Source organism: Seriola aureovittata, chromosome 10, assembly GCF_021018895.1.
Source record: "Seriola aureovittata isolate HTS-2021-v1 ecotype China chromosome 10, ASM2101889v1, whole genome shotgun sequence".
In the NCBI taxonomy this organism is placed as follows: domain Eukaryota; kingdom Metazoa; phylum Chordata; class Actinopteri; order Carangiformes; family Carangidae; genus Seriola; species Seriola aureovittata.
The window spans coordinates 18751125-18770558 of NC_079373.1; the positions used below are offsets into that span (position 1 = coordinate 18751125).

Sequence of the window (19434 nt, forward strand, 5' to 3'; positions counted from 1 at the left end):
GAAGCTGAAAAAGATCCCGATCACCTCCCTGGTTATGATAGCACAGCAAATGAAGAGTAATTGGGAAAACAAGATTACATTCCCCGAAGCAACAGTTGGAATCAGTCAGGAGGCAAGTTCTGATCGGCAAAGTGAGCAAACAGACGATAGCTAATGGCCATAAACTGACAGAAAATGAGAAAGAGCGGTTCCCTGCCAAAATTGACTCCAAGAAGCCGGCTCATCGGGAACCCCGGGGCTCCTGTTTCAGCCCCGCGGTCGAATCACTGCCCATTCATTTCCTAAGCATGCCAACTCACTAATTAGGGCCCCCTGCTGTTGCTGATCCATAAAGAAAGAATAAGGCTAAGATCACAGTGGGCATGGCCTTTAATTGTTTGTGCTGGCCACACGTCCGGGTTTGAAACTGCTCCGCAAACATTGTGGTGTGTGGTGGTGACAGATCACAAGAGACTTTCGGCTTGTAAATAGCTGCTGATCCTAACTCTGGGTACCATAATGCAGCCCACACAGTAACGCACACCTGTAACATAATGACACTTATACGTATGAAATGGCAATTATACAACGGCACGTCTAAGTGTGTTTGCTGGCATGTGAAGAGAGCCACTATGGGGAAGAAAAATACTCAAAAACATGGAGTAATGTCTGTCCAAAAATCAACCGGGCCCCTGGCAGTGCCGAAGCCTCTGAGAGTCTCTGTGAAGCAGTTGGCTGGAGAGGAGGAGGACACAATGTGTGCTACTGTGCCTTCACTCTGAAGCCCACAGTATGCTGCTGCTGTAGCACATTTCCACACCAACAGTCTCTTCATATATTCCTCCTCCAGCACAGAAGAAGAAAAAAAGGTAGGAGTTAAATGAAAAAGTGGGAAAGGTAATATATAAATATATATTGCATAGATAATACATATATATAACTTTCTCAAGTCCCGCAGTTTAATACACTGAGTTTACATTAAATATGAAAACTTTTCTTTCAGACATTTAAATGTTTAGTGACTTTAGAACTGAATTTCCAATTAGAGTCATTTGATGAATGTGGAGTGGAGAGCAGGTTCACTCATAAATGATGTGATGCTGATATGATCTTGTGTGGGCATTCAAACATGAAAGTTTTTAACTAGCACTGAAGGCTGCTAAATTTTACAATAGATGGACAACTGCACACATCAGACAGTCTGAGGACCATCCGACACCAGACATCGGCCACAAAAGGCTTTTTGCACATACGCAACATTACTCCCCAAGACCCATAAACAGACTTTCATGTGTAGGTTGGCATTAAACATCTGTCCATAACGAGACCCAAAGGCTCCACCCGCTGTCTGCAATGTCAGACACGTCCGATCCACCTCCAGATGACATGGATTCAGTGTTCTTATTGGTGCACCAGCAGACAACCTTGTGTTAGTTACCCTTGATACACAATTGACTTGTTAATCCCTATCGTCATGTATGTTGGATGGTTTTTCTAGGTAAGGGGAAAAACAAACCAAAGCTTTGATGCTGCTATGCTTACAGTCTTACATTCTATATACTATATATCTGTTTGCACATAAGAACAATTTGCTTATTAATACACCAACACTGCCACCTTTTAGTACTACATGTACTAATTATCTGCATCAGTCACAATTGTATTGTCTACGTTCCTCTTGTGCTTACTCGTGTTGTGTTCTGTATGTGTGCAAGTTGACTTGAGCGTGTGCAGTAATCCTTGTTTTCTACATGAATAAATGAGACCTGTAGCTCATTTAAGTCCAAGAAGGCTTTAAGTTTTCATTGTGTTTTGTTCAGCTCACCCTGATTTGTGACAGGAAGTCTGCAGAAAGTCCTGCAGTAGAATCTCATTTAAGCTCGTCTCCGTCATAGGAATCCCTATTAAAATAAAATCTGTGTTACCGCAAATTGCTGTTGGTTTCTTAAGAAAAGCAGCCAAGCTTCAGTCAAACTTAAATAACTTTGACAAGAAAGAGCTGAATAGAGTTTGCACCTCAGCAGAACTTTAAAATTTTTCAAAGCAGAGGGACAAAAAAGAAAAAAAAAAGAAACTGGGACTTAAAACTTTGCAGTGAATATAAATGGGAAACCTGCAAATGTCTCTAGCTGCTGTGCGCACATGTTTATATTTTTTCCTTGCGAATGAATTGCTTTCTTGTGAAAAAGCTGTTGTTCACGAGATGAAAAAGTGAGTGATCACACAGCAACGGCAGCACTGCAACAATATTCATCTCTTATCCACTGCCAACTCTAAATACAGTAAATCTTTTTTTTTTCTTTCAAATGAGTAAAACAAATGTCGGTACAGGCAAAAAACATGATCATCTCATTTGATTCCTCAGTAAATATTAACTCGTGGCACCATCTATGCAAATTGTTGTGATTTATACTATGGCGTACACGAGCAAACAATGTATTTCAGATGATGTATCATAAAATTTTAAATTCATACTTTCGCATGTCTCTCCAATTCTCTCACATGAATGTGTCAGTAATTAAAACTATCTCTTCTCCACGGGGTTTTGGATGATCTAGATTTCTTTGCGAAAAGCTGTAAAAAAAAATGTAAATTGAAGGTTTTAAAATATGTAGCTTTGCACAAAGGGGAAAAACATTAGTGTCAAGGAGCAAATCTCCTTCCAGAATGAAAGGTTGTTATTTTCTTTTCTTCCCTGTCAGATGGGTAATCAGCTGTTCGCGAACAAAGGCTGTGATCAAAGACATTGTTACAAGGACAAAACACGTGAAGTACCGCAGCTCTGCAATGAGAGTGGCAGATGTTCTCCGAGGTACATGTGCACATGCAGTACATGAGAAACACATGCACGCACACACTCACATGATTTGCCACTGAACGATGAGTCACTGCTTATTGAGAGCAGCATCTCCTCACCACAGTAGGCAGGAGGTAAATCAGCAGGCAAGCAGCCAGGTAGACATGAGGGGGCACACACACACACACACACACACACACACACACACACACACACACACACACACACACACACACACACTTCATATTACATTTTAAAATACACCCCCTCATGGACTTACTGTCATACTTTCCCTCTACTTTAGAAATCTCCTATAAGGCAGGGGGAACTTGGGGACTCAATTTCTTAAACTTCAAGCAGACATACACCAACCTTGCTCTAATGTAACCTCTCTCACTCTTTTTTCTTTGCTCTTGCAGACACAAACACACACACACACACCACACACACACACACACACACACACACACACACACACACACACACACTTCATATTACATTTTAAAATACACCCCCTCATGGACTTACTGTCATACTTTCCCTCTACTTTAGAAATCTCCTATAAGGCAGGGGGAACTTGGGGACTCAATTTCTTAAACTTCAAGCAGACATACACCAACCTTGCTCTAATGTAACCTCTCTCACTCTTTTTTCTTTGCTCTTGCAGACACAAACACACACACACACAGCCACTGCATCTCTGTGTGAACCTCACCCACACATGAGGGTACCTCGAGAAAATCTCATTTTCAGATGGCCAGTGGCCCTGCATCACTGAGAAGTGGAACACAAAACAGGGTCAAGAAATAGAAGAAATTTGAGTGTGCAATAGAAATATGGAGGCACTCCTCCTCTCTCTGTCAACTCTTTTTTCTTCTAAATAATTTTTTCTCTCAATATGAGAAGAGAGAATTAATAGAGAAACAGGTGACCTGTGATATAACCTCAGAATGCTGTTTTCTTCTTATTTTCTTCTTTTTCTGTCCGTGTGGTTTTTCAATTGAACTTGAACTATTGTAGAAAATAGTGTGCACGCTCACGCTCACATGCCTAGTCACATGTTTTTCTAGCATGTGCACCAGAAAAATGCAGCCATATACTCTTGCCATGAGAAAAGAAGTATTGCATCCATGCAGAAAACAGGAGAGCAGGAAACAGGACGTTTGAAGAAATTTTTTCCTTTTACTGAAATAATGGCCATATTCCACTTGGAATAAGTGCCATGACCCCTGGCATTGTACACAGTTGCTCACTAACACACTTGAATGGACCAGAACCATTATTAATGCTTTTAGGTTCACTTGTGTGTTTCTTGCTATAACGAGTGAAAATTTCCTCAGTGAGAAAGGTCTATTGTAACCAGAAAAGCTTGCAATCAAATGAGAGGCCAGAGGTCTCTGTGCTGAAACTTGGCTGTAATTCCACAGTTCAGTCTTTATTGTCATTGTAAGCTCTCATTTCTAATAATAATAATGTAAAATATGTACAAAATAAAAAGGCAATGGCCCACTTTTACAAGCTGGAAGTTTATCCGATAAAAATATGACTTGTAATGCCAAATACAATTTTTATGACAAGGAAAAATACTTATAATACAACACTAAAACAGACATTTTTGACGAGTCCTGACAAGAAGAGTACAAGTTCAACTAATAACATTACTTATGGCAGCAGCTTTTAACTTACAGGATTCAATCACCCACTGAGAACTGCACCGACTACATTAGTAAGGAGACAAGAGTAAGAAAAGAGAAATATCAAAACGATACATTTTTCAATGCCAAGCATCCATGCATGAACCAGAAGTAAAAACCAAAACGGCTATATCAACATTACCCTTTCTTTTTTTAATTTATATATTTTTGTAGGCCAGGTGATAAAAACAAAAAGGAAAAAAGGTTATTCATTAACTGACTCAGAGGCTCCAGTAAAAACATACTGACTGCAACAATCTGACCTCAGTACAGACAGTAGACAGCTTCACTGCAATCAACTCCATGTGGAAAGAAAAAAAAGGAAGTGATACAGGTGCAGTCAGAGTCATGGTCAACAACAGACTTTGTTTTGATTGTGACCCCTGGGTGCACTTGTCTCATTAAGCAGCAGTAATTGGTACCTTCAAGTGGTATTGTGCTCACAGAGGCTATTTGAATCAAGCGCAAGGTTTTTGAATGGTAATCTTCCCTCCTTTAAATCAGTCACAAGAGTTTCATTCATTTTAGTCTGGAGAAAAAATCTACCTGCAGATATTTCAAACCGGCTTGAGTCTGGCAATCCGTCACAATTATCCGCATGTCTGTTTTTATTGCTGTCAAAGCTGCATTATCAATGGATGGTTATACAGCTGTTAGGCTAGTTTGAATCCAACGTTCTGCACAGACTAATGTAACTGCAACAAGGATAAAAGCAGACAAAGGCATGCTGCTCGCTGTGATGGATTGCCTGTCCCAAGCAGGTTTAAATTTTTAATCTTGGGGGTATCCATTTTCAATTCATTGTTTTCTTTTCTTCTTTTATTATTTTGTGCTATTCATCATTTTTGGACAGATGCTGCCACCTGAACTCTATCTGGCAATAAAGTGTTTGGAAAACAACAGAATAGGCTGTTCTGTTTTACAGCAGACATTCTGACATGTCATAGCAGGAGAACACTAACATTAAGGACCGCTGTGTTCTATTCAAGTGTAAGCCATAGCAATGTGACAGTAGGCCAGCGGGACCCGGAAACTGAAGCAGCTAAATGGAATGAATTCATTAGTTTTTATTACTTACACCTGCTTTTCCCTCTCTGTCATGTTAACATGTCTCCTGTGAAAGAGGCATTTAGAAAACTGACCTTTTCATCACTGTGGAGCAAAACTCTACAGTGGTGCCTGTTACTGCCACAGTGACAAAGTCTCGTCTGTCAGAGAATGAGCAGCTACTGTTGCTGAGGAGTCTCATATTGATTACATCCAGTTTCCAGTGCACGTCCTTTTGTGTCTGCTTTATGAGCCACACAGAGGAGGTATCGCAGCACTTACGACACACATAGGTGCCTGCACTAGGCACAGACATGTGCGCTACATCGGTGCATGAACACACACACACACACACACACACACACACACACACACACACACACACACACACACACACACACACACACACACACACACACACACGCTTTGTGCAACTCATAAGTCTCTCTCAATATCAGACAAGCTCTGGTCTGAGTCTGTGGGAAGCTCGGCGGGAGCTGTCTGGACATTCTGATTGAAGGAAAATCTCATTATAGATTAGCTGTGGGCAAAAAATATGATTAATGCCAAGGCGGGACAATGGATGATCCTCACTCACATTAAGTACGTTCGTATGTGCACAGATAATGTCCCAGCAGGGCCGAGGAGAATGTTCTTATTAGAATGACCCCCCCCTCCAACACTGACCAGCTGGTACGTGTGAGCGACTGAACAGAGGAAGTAACTGTGATTCAAGGGTGACTTTGTCTTTCTATGAGAACCAGCATTGAAGGACCTCTGTAGACACCTTTTCTATGTCTTCATATAGTATATCTGTGTGTGTTTTTGTTGATTATGTGTGTGAGAAAGACATAAATAGCTGATGTCATCATTTTGTGAAGGTGTGCGGCGGGGAATCGGGAGCTGTCAGTCACATTCGGTGCATCATTCAAACACTAGCAACAAAACGCTGATGGGGGTCTCCACGGAAACGCTTCAGCTCCCTGCTTCTCGTCCTATCGCAGCTAAATGTCTCACGGCAGCACATTCCATATATAGCCAGTTCATTATCGAGGATGACGATCCTGCGACCATGGACACGAAGAGGCAATAATTTACCATATATGTGTATTTTTAGGACGGTGAGTCAGTTCACAAAAAGAGCAGGAATTACAGCCAGGCCATTAGTAGGAGCAAAGATAAGAAAACTATACAAATCATCCGACACTCACAATGAGCACACGCTCTAACGATTTCCAGTTCTAAACCTCTATCCATTAGAAAGCTCACTCAGTTAGATGGGAGCCCTCTCACAGTCCTGTCCATGCTGCGTTCAAGTCATCATTTCAGATGTTCTGAAGTTTAGGCCACTTTTCATTCAATTATTTTTTAGGTTATATTACATTTAAATCTAAAACTACGTATTTGGAAGATACACATATGCTGTGTATTCTGAAAGAAGTTTACCTACCCAATGAGCTTTGACTTTCCTTAATGTCAATTTTTTTCTGTCTCTTGCTCTTAAAAAAAAATTGTGTAAAATGTAAAAATATTTCAGCTCCTCTTTCAAAACAATTATTACTTGCCATAAACGAAAACCCCCTTTTTCCCCCCTAAACTCATTCAGACACATGGGTCACATACTGAGGAACGGAGTCCGGAGTGAGATTTTTATCTGTGAAACACAATGTGTCTCTGAAGACAGCGGAGGCAGCGAGGCCTGTCTTTCTACCACTGGCAGGATGAATGATCCCTGGCCATAGCACTGCTCCCCTGCCATTACCTAGATGATATTTCACCACTGCTAAATGTCACATCAATATTCGCTGCCAACTAATTAATCTCAGCTCCCATGGAACCTGGTGACATCTTCACATCCTGTTGGAATACAGATGGCTCAATAGCTGGACCTTTGCTCTTAACACATATTTGCCCAGAGCACTCATATGGTGCAGTTCAAATACTGTCCAACCTCATGCATCCTGTCCTTCTTAAATTTTTCAGAAGGTTTCACTAAGAAAACTTTATTAGTGACTGTAATACAACACAGCTTGACTTTTATTCAGTTGTGGGCAGACGGTCCTTCAAGGATAGACGGGAAAGGAAAACCATTTTTCACGGGATGTTCTACAGGAGGATTTAAGTCTCCTGTATTCTGAACTGCGTGTTGGACCTGAGTGATAGCCGGAGCGTTAGGATGGTGACAAGAGGTGAGCCGGTGATTACTAAAGACGAACAAGGTCAAATCGCTCAGTGTCCCTCCTGTTGGTGTAAGACTGAGCTCTGGCAGAATTAAGGCTTATGTCATTGACCGATCAGGACCCAATGTTCCCAAAGCTGTCTCAGCATGGACGTCAGATCGTGGCAATATTAATAAGGAAATGTATAGATGAATACTTCACCATCTCCGATCCGTCATTTTGTGCAGGACTGTTTATGAAGGAATACATCAGATGCCATTTAGAGCTATGAGTCAGCTTTAGATTGAATATCATATTAGATAATAAAGTCACTACATAGTCTAATGATAACGTTTTGGCTTCCTTGCACATATTGTACTCTGGAAGTGTTTTCCCAGGGGTATATATTAAATAAAGTGTTTGCTATTTAATCCATGACATTGAGGAGTTTGTAACTATTTAGGCCCCGGGTGATTTTGTTTCTTCCTGCAGTTAAAGCTTGTTGCTAAGCAATATTAGTTAAAACCAGGGAGTGTATTCTTAGTCTTGGAAATCTGAACTTGGTGAATCTGCTGAGAATCCCAAAGCATAAAAAAATGCTGGGATGCTGTTGATTTTCAGTTGAGTGACTTCCTCTGGTTCAGATATTATACAAGAATGCAGCACAGTGCTTACCTGTCCTACATAGACTAGCAGTCTGGCGTTGAGAGGGCTTTCATCAGGACTCAGCCACAGCTCAGAGTTATCATCAGACGATACCGAGAACTGGAAATCACCTGGAGGGGAAAAACATGATCAAAGTGTGTGTTAGTGAAAGTAGAGATATATACGATCCCAGATAAGTATAATCTGATAGCGTGTGATCTCATAGAATAAATTCTCAAGTGTAAAAATACACCTAAAATTTGATGCACCGACCACCTCTGGCTGTGGTGATGACACTTTTGGCCACAGTGATATCAACAGAGTTACCGCAACTGAATTTCCAATCCATATGAAACAACTATGTGAATGCAAACGAGCATTTGTGCAGAAAGCTAAACCAGAAGCAGCATGGTAAGCACATGCGCAGCCAGTATAATTAAAGCTATCCCTTTTAGAAGTAGAAAGTCAGGATACTTGAGGATTGTGAACAAGTTGTCAATTTTGTCTAACAACTAACTATTAATAGTAGGAGCTGCATAAAGCGTCATTCCCCCGAGTGGCTGCTGTATGAGACACTTTCTTTTTATGTTGAGACTTTGCAGTTGTTTGTCACTCTTCTGGGGTGAGGAAATCAGGATTCGCTGGGTGTGGCAAACACCAATGTATATAGTAGATGTACTTGTACTGTATTGAAATTGTGTAGGAATTCTTTAAATACACACTTTAAAATACATTAAAAAATCTAAATATTACCTGGTTAAATCAAGGCATAATTCACATGTGTAATATACTTGGATCTGACTAAATAAAGACGATAAAGTAGCAGCTATATTCTAATGGATACACCAACTGCCTGTAGATAAGATGGATATCATGTGCCATTGAGTCGTCTGAGCTTTTATTGTCTGCAACCTGGAAAACCTCAGAACATTTCTACGTGACTAACTCTTGACACTCAATCTACAAAAGCATCTAAAAGGTTGTTTCTGGCAATGTGAGGTGAAGGCACTTGTGGAGTGCTCGTGAGAATCCTGAAGATAGTATGACCTTTGAGCCATTAACTGGAGAAAGACATACTAGCAGTGAAAGCAACATAAGAGAGTGAAATGAACGATATCTAATTAATAACTTCATATTCTGCAATTTGTGTAAGGGCACTTGGGTGTTAAGGCTTTTTCAGTTCCCATAGCAACTGGGCTCAAGGGTAAGCCTATGAGGGTACTGCAATGAGATTTAGCTGTGAGATCGCTGGCATTCAGCCCTAATAAAAATGTGAATATCCACTATAGTAGTGGCTCTGAAGCATTTGGATTAAGAGGGCTGTGGAAATTGTCTACTCTCATAAAGGACACATGCTCCAAGGCTCTCAGCCTCAGAGGAGGGCCTCGCTAATACGATGAGCTAGTTACCATCTCTGTAAGGATGAAGGAAGCCAAATATTCTCAGGCCATAGTTCTTCCACTTCGGAGCTACTGCCAGCTTCTTCACTGTGGTTCTGGTCTACAGACAGAAACAGAGAAAAATTAGATCATGCATCAGTGGCTGCTTTTTTTTTTTATATTAGTAAACCCTTTCCACCGGTTGACCGTTTGCTATACCCCTCCCCCAAAGAGCCACTATCCAATCATAGCTTAGTGAGCATCTAACTCGGGTAAGAGCAACACTCAGTGTAAAAAGTGTTTGGAGAATGGTGTCCTGTTTTAAATCAAAGCCAAAAATGGAGGACCGAAAGTGTAAGTAACGTTAGCATGTCCATGTGCTAACAAGCTTACTATCAAAAAAGAAAACAACAACAACAAAAAACATGATATATGTGCTCTATATAGTATTTCCCCACTGTGTGGAGGCTGGTCCTGGATGTAACTGTGTCAGTATGTAACCTAATTTCAGTGCTCTGTCTTATTTTGTTTCTTTTATCGTTTTTATTTCTTTAGATTAAACCTCTTTATTGCTTTTTCAGCATTCAAACATACATTAAACACATAAAATATTCAAACAGGTAATAAAATAAAAAGAAGTGTGAGAAGAAAAAAAAAAAAAATATGCACATTCCTCAGTGTGTGACTCAGGTTATTAGACAGCAATATTAAAATTCACATTCCTCCATCGAGCATAGACAATTATATGATGCATAGAGAATAGGGGATGGGATACATGAATATCAGTTGTCTTGGTGATCATCTCTACTTATCGCTCACAGATACCGACCCCATATATTTCTAAATACATCTAGTCTATTATTAACTCTGTGGATAAGCTGTTCAAAAGAAGTCATCCGAGCCAACTCGTTTCTCCATTCATTAAAACTGACATGCTCTTTTGACTTCCAATGCCTTAACACTATTGTGCTTCTCGTTATCAGGGCTAGCTTAACCCAGCAACACACCTGCGAGGGCAGATTAACTTCCGTTGGCAAAATACCCAATATGCATTATGCTGGATTCGCAATCTAGTTCTAATATGCTAATACAATTAAAAATTAGTTATGTACCATCCGACATTCATTTAGCATGTGAGATAATGTGCCTTTATTCCAATTTGTAAGCCCCCAACCTAAAAGCATTAACTCTTACAACATTAGCAGAGAAACATAGGTGCAGGTGTAGCAACAACTACGGGGGGGAGGAGGCTTTTTGCAAACAGTCAGTTTGATGCATCTTTAGCGTTACATTTAACCAACAAAAACACAGAGCAGTAACAGACAGAAGGTCACTCAGTCTGCTCTGTAATACTTACATGAGGGTAGAGAGGGAAGTGCAGGTTCTTTCTGAGCTGGGCTATGGAGGAGCCGCACCAGTCCTCGAACACATGCAGGTTGGCCTGGCCCTTATACTGCCAACACACAAGCACACACAGCAAGTAATCAGGTTGGTGCACACAGTAACAAGAGCATCACATTTGCTATTAAATAGGCAGGATACGCTTCAGCACTACAGCGAGATTTCCATTTGCGCTGGTTTCGGTCGATATATTTTTGTAGTGGAATGCATGCAATTTCGGATGCCTCTCTTCCACGCAGCAGAAATGAATTCTTGCTGAAACATGTGACTGCAGTGTGAAGTTTCAAATGTTCCCACTGTCCTGAATAAGAGAAGGTGACAGAGAGTTTGTCATGAGTGTCAGTGGGGGAGTGTAAACTGAGCATGATTGGAGCGAGTTTGTCAGAGCTCGTCCCCTGCCCATAGTCTGACATTTGTCTGATTTACGCAGGGAAATCACAGGACACAGCAAAAACAGATGGTGAAACCAGGCAGCCTTGGGGTATAGTTTCCTTACAAACACATGGGTCTGCTCATACATATGAAGAGACGACTCTCTGATGATTTATGTGTCAAACTTAGTATTTGAGTCACATGCAATGCAAAACAAAAACTCTGGCATAGATGACTATAATTTTTCACATCCTCACACAGACAAAAACATTGTCCATATACAATTTTTCAGAAAAGTGAGACATGCTCAAGAGGGGTTGGTGTGATTTCCTCAACAAGTCGCAGATAACACTTTGATTGTTACACCTCATTCACACGGTTTTGCACGAGTGCAAACGGTAGAAGGCAGAGACTAGAAGCGCTGATGCATGGTCGCACATTCGTACGCAATGCTCGGTGCAGCTTAGCGTCACTCCTGTGGACGTTGTCTCAGTGTGACCCGCCAGCTCTAACTCTTCATACTGGATGATCAAGCAACTGTACCAACACACATTCACATACTGTACACACACATATGCCCATCCTTTAATGTGTGACAGCAGTCCCAGCAGGCTGCTACTGTAATGCTGCCACAGATATTTAAGAACATCACACAGAAGTTGACGAGAAAGCCGAATCCCGGTGAGTGAGGATCAAAGCTAAAGCTGGCTTCACTACTTTGGCCTCCATTTCATTTGATGGAGGTGGTCTTTCTGTGTGTAGAGTAGCTGCTAGCTGTATAGTCAGCTGTCAAATCAATCAATGGAGAGTGAGAGTGACCTCATGACAAAAAAAAAAAAAAAAAAAAACACACACATAGTGGCTGTAAATCCTGTTGTCCTTTCATCAGAGGGATTAGAGGGGCGAGACAGGGAAGCCTTTCAGAGTAAAAGCCTACAACTCTGCCTCCACGTCTACATTTAAAGGAGAAAGACGTTGACGGAGGGTGTGATGCTGCTTCAGTTTCACACAGGCATTCTAACAGATGGCCTGACCCAAAGTGGTCCTTTCCATTCCTCTCCCAGCTCTGTACGGTCAACTAAGTGCCCTGCAAGCTGACAGCAGCACGCCAATTACAGCCCATGCATTAACCATGAGATATTTTTATTGTGCAAACAGCCCAAAACAGTGGGCAGATTTTACTTCTTAGCTTTTTAGGTGCCCATATTTGACTTTGTTATATACTCTCTTGCAGAATGACTAATGCAAATGAAAAACAGAAAGGGTAAAAGACGGGGATTTTGTGGGGTTGACAGAATCAAATCAGAGACAAGGAACAACTCAGAAGGATGAATGAGAATGTGTGATGTTTAAAAAGGGAGTGGCAGAGAAATCGGGGGGGGGGGGGGGGGGGGGACGCATAGCGAGGTTAGAGGGATTTAACAGACGGGACTAGTCGCTGTGTAAATATGCCTTATGTAAAGCTTTTAATAGATTTCCTGTGGGTTTTAAAAGCAAACCTTTTTTGGCCTGGCCCCCTCCTCACCCCGCCTCTTGTCAAATAGTTATAAGCGCGCAGCTTTCTCTAATTATTCACACACACACACACACACACACACACACACACACACACACACACACACACACACACACACGCACACACACACACACCCCTGTGTAGCCCTGCAGAGGCCACAGGCTGTGAAGTCGGCTTTCTGCTGGGGGGCACTTGAGTATAATTGGCTGTATTTTGTGGGTGACATCAATGCGAGAGGTCTGTCTGTGCTCTGGCCTTAACAGGATGGTGGATATGGAATGGGACAAGAAGGAAGTTATGTTTTTCTTCACCCACTCCAACCTAAACTCACCCTCTTCTATCCCTGTGCTTCCTACTCAAAGAATTCAGCCCTACCATCTCTAATATTGTCTATTCCCTCTGACCTCTCTCTGACCGCCTCTCAATTTCTACCTGTGTGCCGCAGAATACTGTTGATTTCTCCAAATTCTGTCTTTAGTTTCCCTGAGCTCAGCTGCAGATGTCAGTTACCTTCGCTGTCTCTCTCTATCTCATTTTTGTCTCCCTCCCGATTCCTTATTTTTGGAATAAAGAGACACTCACATTAAGTTTGTATAGAGATGGTGATTTGCATGCTTGTGCCTGTGTGTCATGTAGGGACGTGGTTGTGTCTCTCCTTTACAGCTTGTCAGCTCACATTCACATTCAGTAATTGACTAAAAAGAAGCAGAATGATGCCTTTCTTACTTTGTTCCTTTGCTCTCACTTTGTGCTCCGTTCCTTAATCCAAAACCAGGGGCAGACCTCTGTGCTGTCGTGCTAATCCACAGACAGGAAGGTTCAGAAAGCACTGTTTCCTCTATGTGCACCTATTGTAACAAATTCACTCCAAGTAAACCAGAGACTGCAGGCGCCGCTGCATTACAAGATCAAACTAGCCGTTTCTGTCAATCACAGTCATTCCGTCTGTTCATGTGGGATGTTTGATCAGAGGTAACTTGTTCCACTTAGTATAGGCGAAAGTAGTAGGTAGCGGTGAAAGGCACAAAGTGGCTACCTGTCAGGCTAATAGCGGGGACCTCCGGGCAAAGACAGGGCGCAGGACTTACACTGGCTCTGCTGTACTGCTGCTGAACAACAGCAACATACAGCAAATGAGAGGTGCTGACACTCGATACCTGATAACCAATATATCCCGATGCTTATTTCAGATGACTGATACAAGCCGCTCTATTTTTCATTTTACTGAGGTACAGCCATGTGTCTTATATCAAGTAGATATTTTCACAGTAATGATGACATTGGTGCTGATGTAGATATTTAAACACACTGTTTTTGAGTCTGCAGTTACTCAAGAAGAAGAAGGGGAACAGAAGGCAGCTACAGATAGTATGAAGAATGTAGGAAATGTGTGAAATATATCTTATTTCCCTTTTTCCTACAGCAGGTGCATCACACTGTGAAAATATGACTGGTTGTCACATGTCAAATGGGGAATATCTGCCCTCTGCAAAATATTCGAGGAATATAAAAAAAAAATGTAGATTTTAACTTTTGCAAATTAAAGTAAAACTCTGGCATGTAAAATGTTTTTTAAACAGAATACTATGTAATGAAAATTCTGTCTTATTTATGTCCATCCACCTCATCACTCTCCAAAAGTTGTTCCCCACTATCCTATATATAGCTACCACAGTTTCACAGCAACAGAGCACCTATACAGCTCTGACTGCCATTAAATAAGAGGGCAGGAGAAGAGGGGGGGGGGGGATGGAGGAAAGCAATGCCATTTGTCAAAAAAGAATGCCAGAGAAAAGAGAAAAGGAATACAGGAAATGAAAGGTGCGCAGAGAGGAGCTGAGCGAGAAAACCACTGATTGATGAAGATGTTTAGAATAAAAGAGTGTATCGTATACAGCTCAGCCTAAGAGGCCGCTCTGCACAAACACACTGCGACTGTCTCGCCTATCTCCCTCAGACCACACATTTCCTCCACATACCCACACTCCTGTGAGCTTGTCTTAGCGTATCTCCGTCTCCACCGCTCTCCAATATCTCCTCTCTCTCTCACCCATCTGGTCGCACTATCAAGCGAAGCACAAATCAGACTCTTTTTTTTTTCTCTCTCTCTCTTTCTCTCTCACTCTCTCCTCTGGGAGGCTGTCTCCCTTTTTCTCGAAATCTGGTGCAGCCGTCTGCGTTCCTGCTGGCAGCAAGGCATTGACAAATGGCCGCTCTGCGCACCCACTGACGAGCAATCGCACCAACTGACACTGTAAATCCCCCTTGGATAAGAAAAGTGAGACATGATGTTCCTGGCTAAGGCACACTGGGGTATATACAATACCAGTCAGCTCGCTCCCCCAGGGCATATAGAAGAGACGACATTAAAGCTCACTGTTGATACATCGTAAACCTGCACTGTGGTTTTAATGAGCTACTATGTTGAAATGTTTATGTTCGATGAATGATCAAATGATACATGTCACATGCGAGTTATTCCCTCCGTGGCTGTTATAGGAATGTTATTGCTTAAACATGTATTAACATGCTACGAAATTTATTCAATCCAATTTATCCAATATTTCATAGAGGGCATTTAGATACTTCCTCTCTGCCTATCTCGTCTCTCTCTGCCCATTAGTAATTTAGGAAAGAAATGAAAGTAGGATAAATCGGTAGGTACAGTGAGGAAAAGGGTTTTTTTTCAAGAAGGTAGAGAGGTTTGAAAGAAGAGATTATATGGAGTGAGATAATGAGAACTCATTTCACGTGGAGGAGAGCAGCAAGAAATGGAAGACAAGGTTCATATGATCTAGATTCCGGCCTCATCAACCACTGTAATGAGGGTTTGTATAATCTGCCATCTGTCCTACAATTACATGTCTTCTGTCATGCCAGGGATATAACATGTGGGGGGATGGATATGGCTGCAGAGGATACGTGGAACTGAGGAACGTGAGGCAGAGCACGAAGGATGAGCAGAATTTTTTTTTTTTTCTTTATCTGCTGGCACAAGCTGTCGATCACTCGACCGACTGTAATGAGAAGCCTCTAAGAGAAATCACATTTCTGCCTCCTTTTCGTCTATTTGCTGAACATATTTGATCGACAGATGCAAGAAAGACAGACAGACAGACAGAGGGAACAGTGAGGAGAGACAAATATCATCCTCCCCCAGTCTAGTCACTCTCACATGATACTGTGGGATGATGGGGGGGGGGGGGGGGGGGGCAAGAAAAAGAGAAAGATCCTCCTCCAGTCTTGTCAATGTGTTTTCGTGTGAGGAGCCAGCTTTGACGACTGCTCCCACCTGAGTCATGTGTCTGTGCCGTGCCACAATATCTTCCTTACTTCCCTCTTGAGTGGTAAATAATAGGCTGTCCAAAGCTGCAATACCAAAAGTACACACTTTAAGACACACACATACTTCATCTCCACATCTGCAGCTTTGTCTTTACAAGAGACAGAAGACCAGACATCTGAGTCGGTCAGTGAACCAGGATCTACCTGTACTTGGTTTAACACCGTCTGAATAACTTATTAACATCATTTCATATTTATGACACATCTGGGATGATTCATGTTAAACCTGTGCTCACTGTGGCTTTAAACGAGGAACAGTAACATGTAAAGAAATCATAGTCCCCCTAATATCAAAGTCTACAATGATTTAAGTATGACTAATCCCTCTTACCATCATTTTCTTTCTGCTCCTGATGAAATAAAATTGTTCATTATACCCAAATTCTCTGTGGATCCATGTCAGCTTTGCTGGAAATGACTGTTTATCCCTTCATGCCTGGCTACTGCTTGAGTCTTCAAAAACATTTTTTTTTTTTTTTTTTTTTTTAAATCTCTCTGAATTCTATCCCATGTCAATGTCCTTGACTTGCTGGTGTCCTTGACAGATGCACACAGAGTATGTCCATTCTACAGCCACATGTCTGCACTAATCCACAGCCACCTCTGGATGACTTCACCGGCCAGGGATGCTCATTAAGTCGCCAGTATTGGCTGAAAACAACCTGCTTGCGCCAACACAGGTCAGAATCTCAGCGCTTTATTAAAAATATATTACCTTTTCCCTCTCTCTGTCTCCGTCCCTATGTCTCTCATCGGCGCACGCATTAGAAGAAATAAAGTCAGCATCTTTTCATTATGCTCATGCCGCTCGTATGAATGCTTCTGGATGCCCGTGTGACCTCTGTCAGTCTGTGACAGCTGGCATATGGCACAACTCTACCTCCACCAGCCCGAGTCTACGCCTCTGACAGTGCGAGCTCAGTGGCCCCTCAGACCTCTGCCATCTTGGCTGTGCACCAGGAAAACAAGTTAGTGCTGGTAATTAGGACACATAGCTAGTGAGGAAAGGAGAAGAGCTGCTGCATTCGGTGCTTCCTGACAGACTTGGCTCAGGCTCGACATAGCAGAAGTCTGACATCAGACGAGGAGAGATTTTTGAGGGTGCAAGTTTATGGAGATGTTTGAAAATTTTGATGGAATTATGCTGGATTAGCAGAAAATTCGTAGAAACTAAATGGCGTGTTGCTTTATGAGTGGGCTGGAAATGAGTCAAAGAAATGGCATCTTGACTTCTACAAGCGAGCTTTGATGCCGGTCACGCTTAATGCAAAACGTAATTGCTGTGGATGTTGCAAAATTTATTTCCCTTTTGAGGCTGTTTTGCTTTTTCCGATTCAAACCATAAATAAGAAATTATGGTTGGTCAATGAAATCATGTACAAGTCTTCGAGTGCAAAGGCATCCTGTGGTTTTAACAGTTTTCACATACAAAATGATAAAAGACAAGAAAAAAAAACAGGATGTTCATAATAAAGTGTCTCCCTGTGATCAGGCCATGAAATCCATTTACATTTGTGCAATTAGTCCTCATGGTGCAGATTCAGATAGCTGGATTGGCTGACAGCCTAGCTTGGCTGTTTCATATCAATGTGACTTCTCATTTTCTAAGTAGCACCATTTTAAATTATGCCAAAAGCATTCTGCACATTTAGACTCAGGCCTCTCAGATATTCAGGCAACAGATGTTTTTAGGACACATTACATTAAAAACAGATATCATCCACATGTGACAACTCTCAAAGCCAAAATGACAATCCAGCAGTTTCGTTATCATTGCTTACTACACTTGAAACAAAGTATTAAAACAGAAGGATGTGAGTTTGTGAATGTATTTTAGCATTATACATGACTTCTTGGATAATTTGGTGTTTGATGTATTATGCTGCAGAGGGAAAGCATACAGACAGAGGCAGGCTAACTCAAGACCAGCTCAGCCAGGAGAGTCTGCTGAAATAAAACTGTAACATTATCAGGCCCATTCTGTGTTCAGCAGCCCTGTGATGCTGCCTCGTGCAGAAGATTACATGCATAGTGCTTTGCAGAAGCAGCCAGAAAGCTGAGTACAAGGCAGTAAACCATAAGAGAATCCTCTTTAAAAAAATAAAAAATAAAAATAAAAAAAGTAACATGTCTCTGCGGTCCAACTGATCGACCTGAAAATAACTTTTGCAACAGTAACTTCCTATTATCTTTCTCATGCTGTGTAAGAACTGTTAAGATTCTTTATAGTTTGCCTAGAACTACACACTGTGGTGCTCAGCAGAGATAGTTAAACTTTACCCCAGGTAGCAAACGACTAATAAATCATATTTTGCAGACTTGGCTTGCAGACACACGCGCACACACGCACACACACACACACACAAACACACACACACACAAACACACACACAAACACACACACAATCCTTTAATTAAACTCTGCTGAATAGGTTACAAATCTAGAGCCGCTTTTCTTATCACAACTCCGTGACATAATTGCCCCATCTGCTGCTGCCTTTGTTACAGTGGGTGTGTAAACTACATCAGTAAGTGAGCTGAAAAATTAGGATGAATCACATCAACTTGTAATCTTCAGGTCCGAGGTGCCTTTAAATATAACCTGCTAATGGTTTGGGAAGAAATATTACCATCCTCTCGTCATAATCATTAGTTACATTTTGTTCCTCTGATAGTATTACCAGAGAAAGACTGTTTGACCTTGTCACCTGCTCTTAAAAAGGGCATCTGAAAGAAAATGGGCCTCTGACATCTGCTGCTGAATTACATAGCATTGCCATTCAAGTGAAAGGGAAAGTGGTCTCAGACTTTCGGATGCAAAAAGCAAACACTTCATTACTGAAGCAGACATGGAGAGCCATTAATAAAAACATTTCCACAAAGGTTAATCGCTGAAAGTGTGTGTGTGTGTGTGTGTGTGTGTGTGTGTGTGTGTGTGTGTGTGTGATTGTGGTTTAGCTGATGAGTCACACAAATAACAAAGCAACTGAGGGACCTCAACATAATAATGCATATCAGTCTGAAAGATGGAAGAGGGAGGTTAAAAGGAAGATAACTGAGGGATAAGTGCAAGCCTGAGAAAGTAGAAAGACAATAAATT

At 41.6% G+C, this 19434-nt stretch overlaps 1 protein-coding gene across 2 annotated transcripts in view; it reads right to left on the reverse strand.

Annotated features, from left to right (window-relative positions):
• Window positions 1-19434, reverse strand: part of b4galnt4a (beta-1,4-N-acetyl-galactosaminyl transferase 4a) — a 127950-nt gene that overhangs the window by 36214 nt on the left and 72302 nt on the right. For both annotated transcript variants that reach the window (XM_056387066.1, XM_056387067.1), the window contains exons 4-6: window positions 11058-11153; window positions 9731-9821; window positions 8352-8452 (exon numbers count right to left, since the gene is read on the reverse strand). In XM_056387066.1, coding sequence (XP_056243041.1) covers window positions 8352-8452; window positions 9731-9821; window positions 11058-11153 — 288 coding nt within the window. The remainder of the gene's footprint in view (window positions 1-8351; window positions 8453-9730; window positions 9822-11057; window positions 11154-19434) is intronic.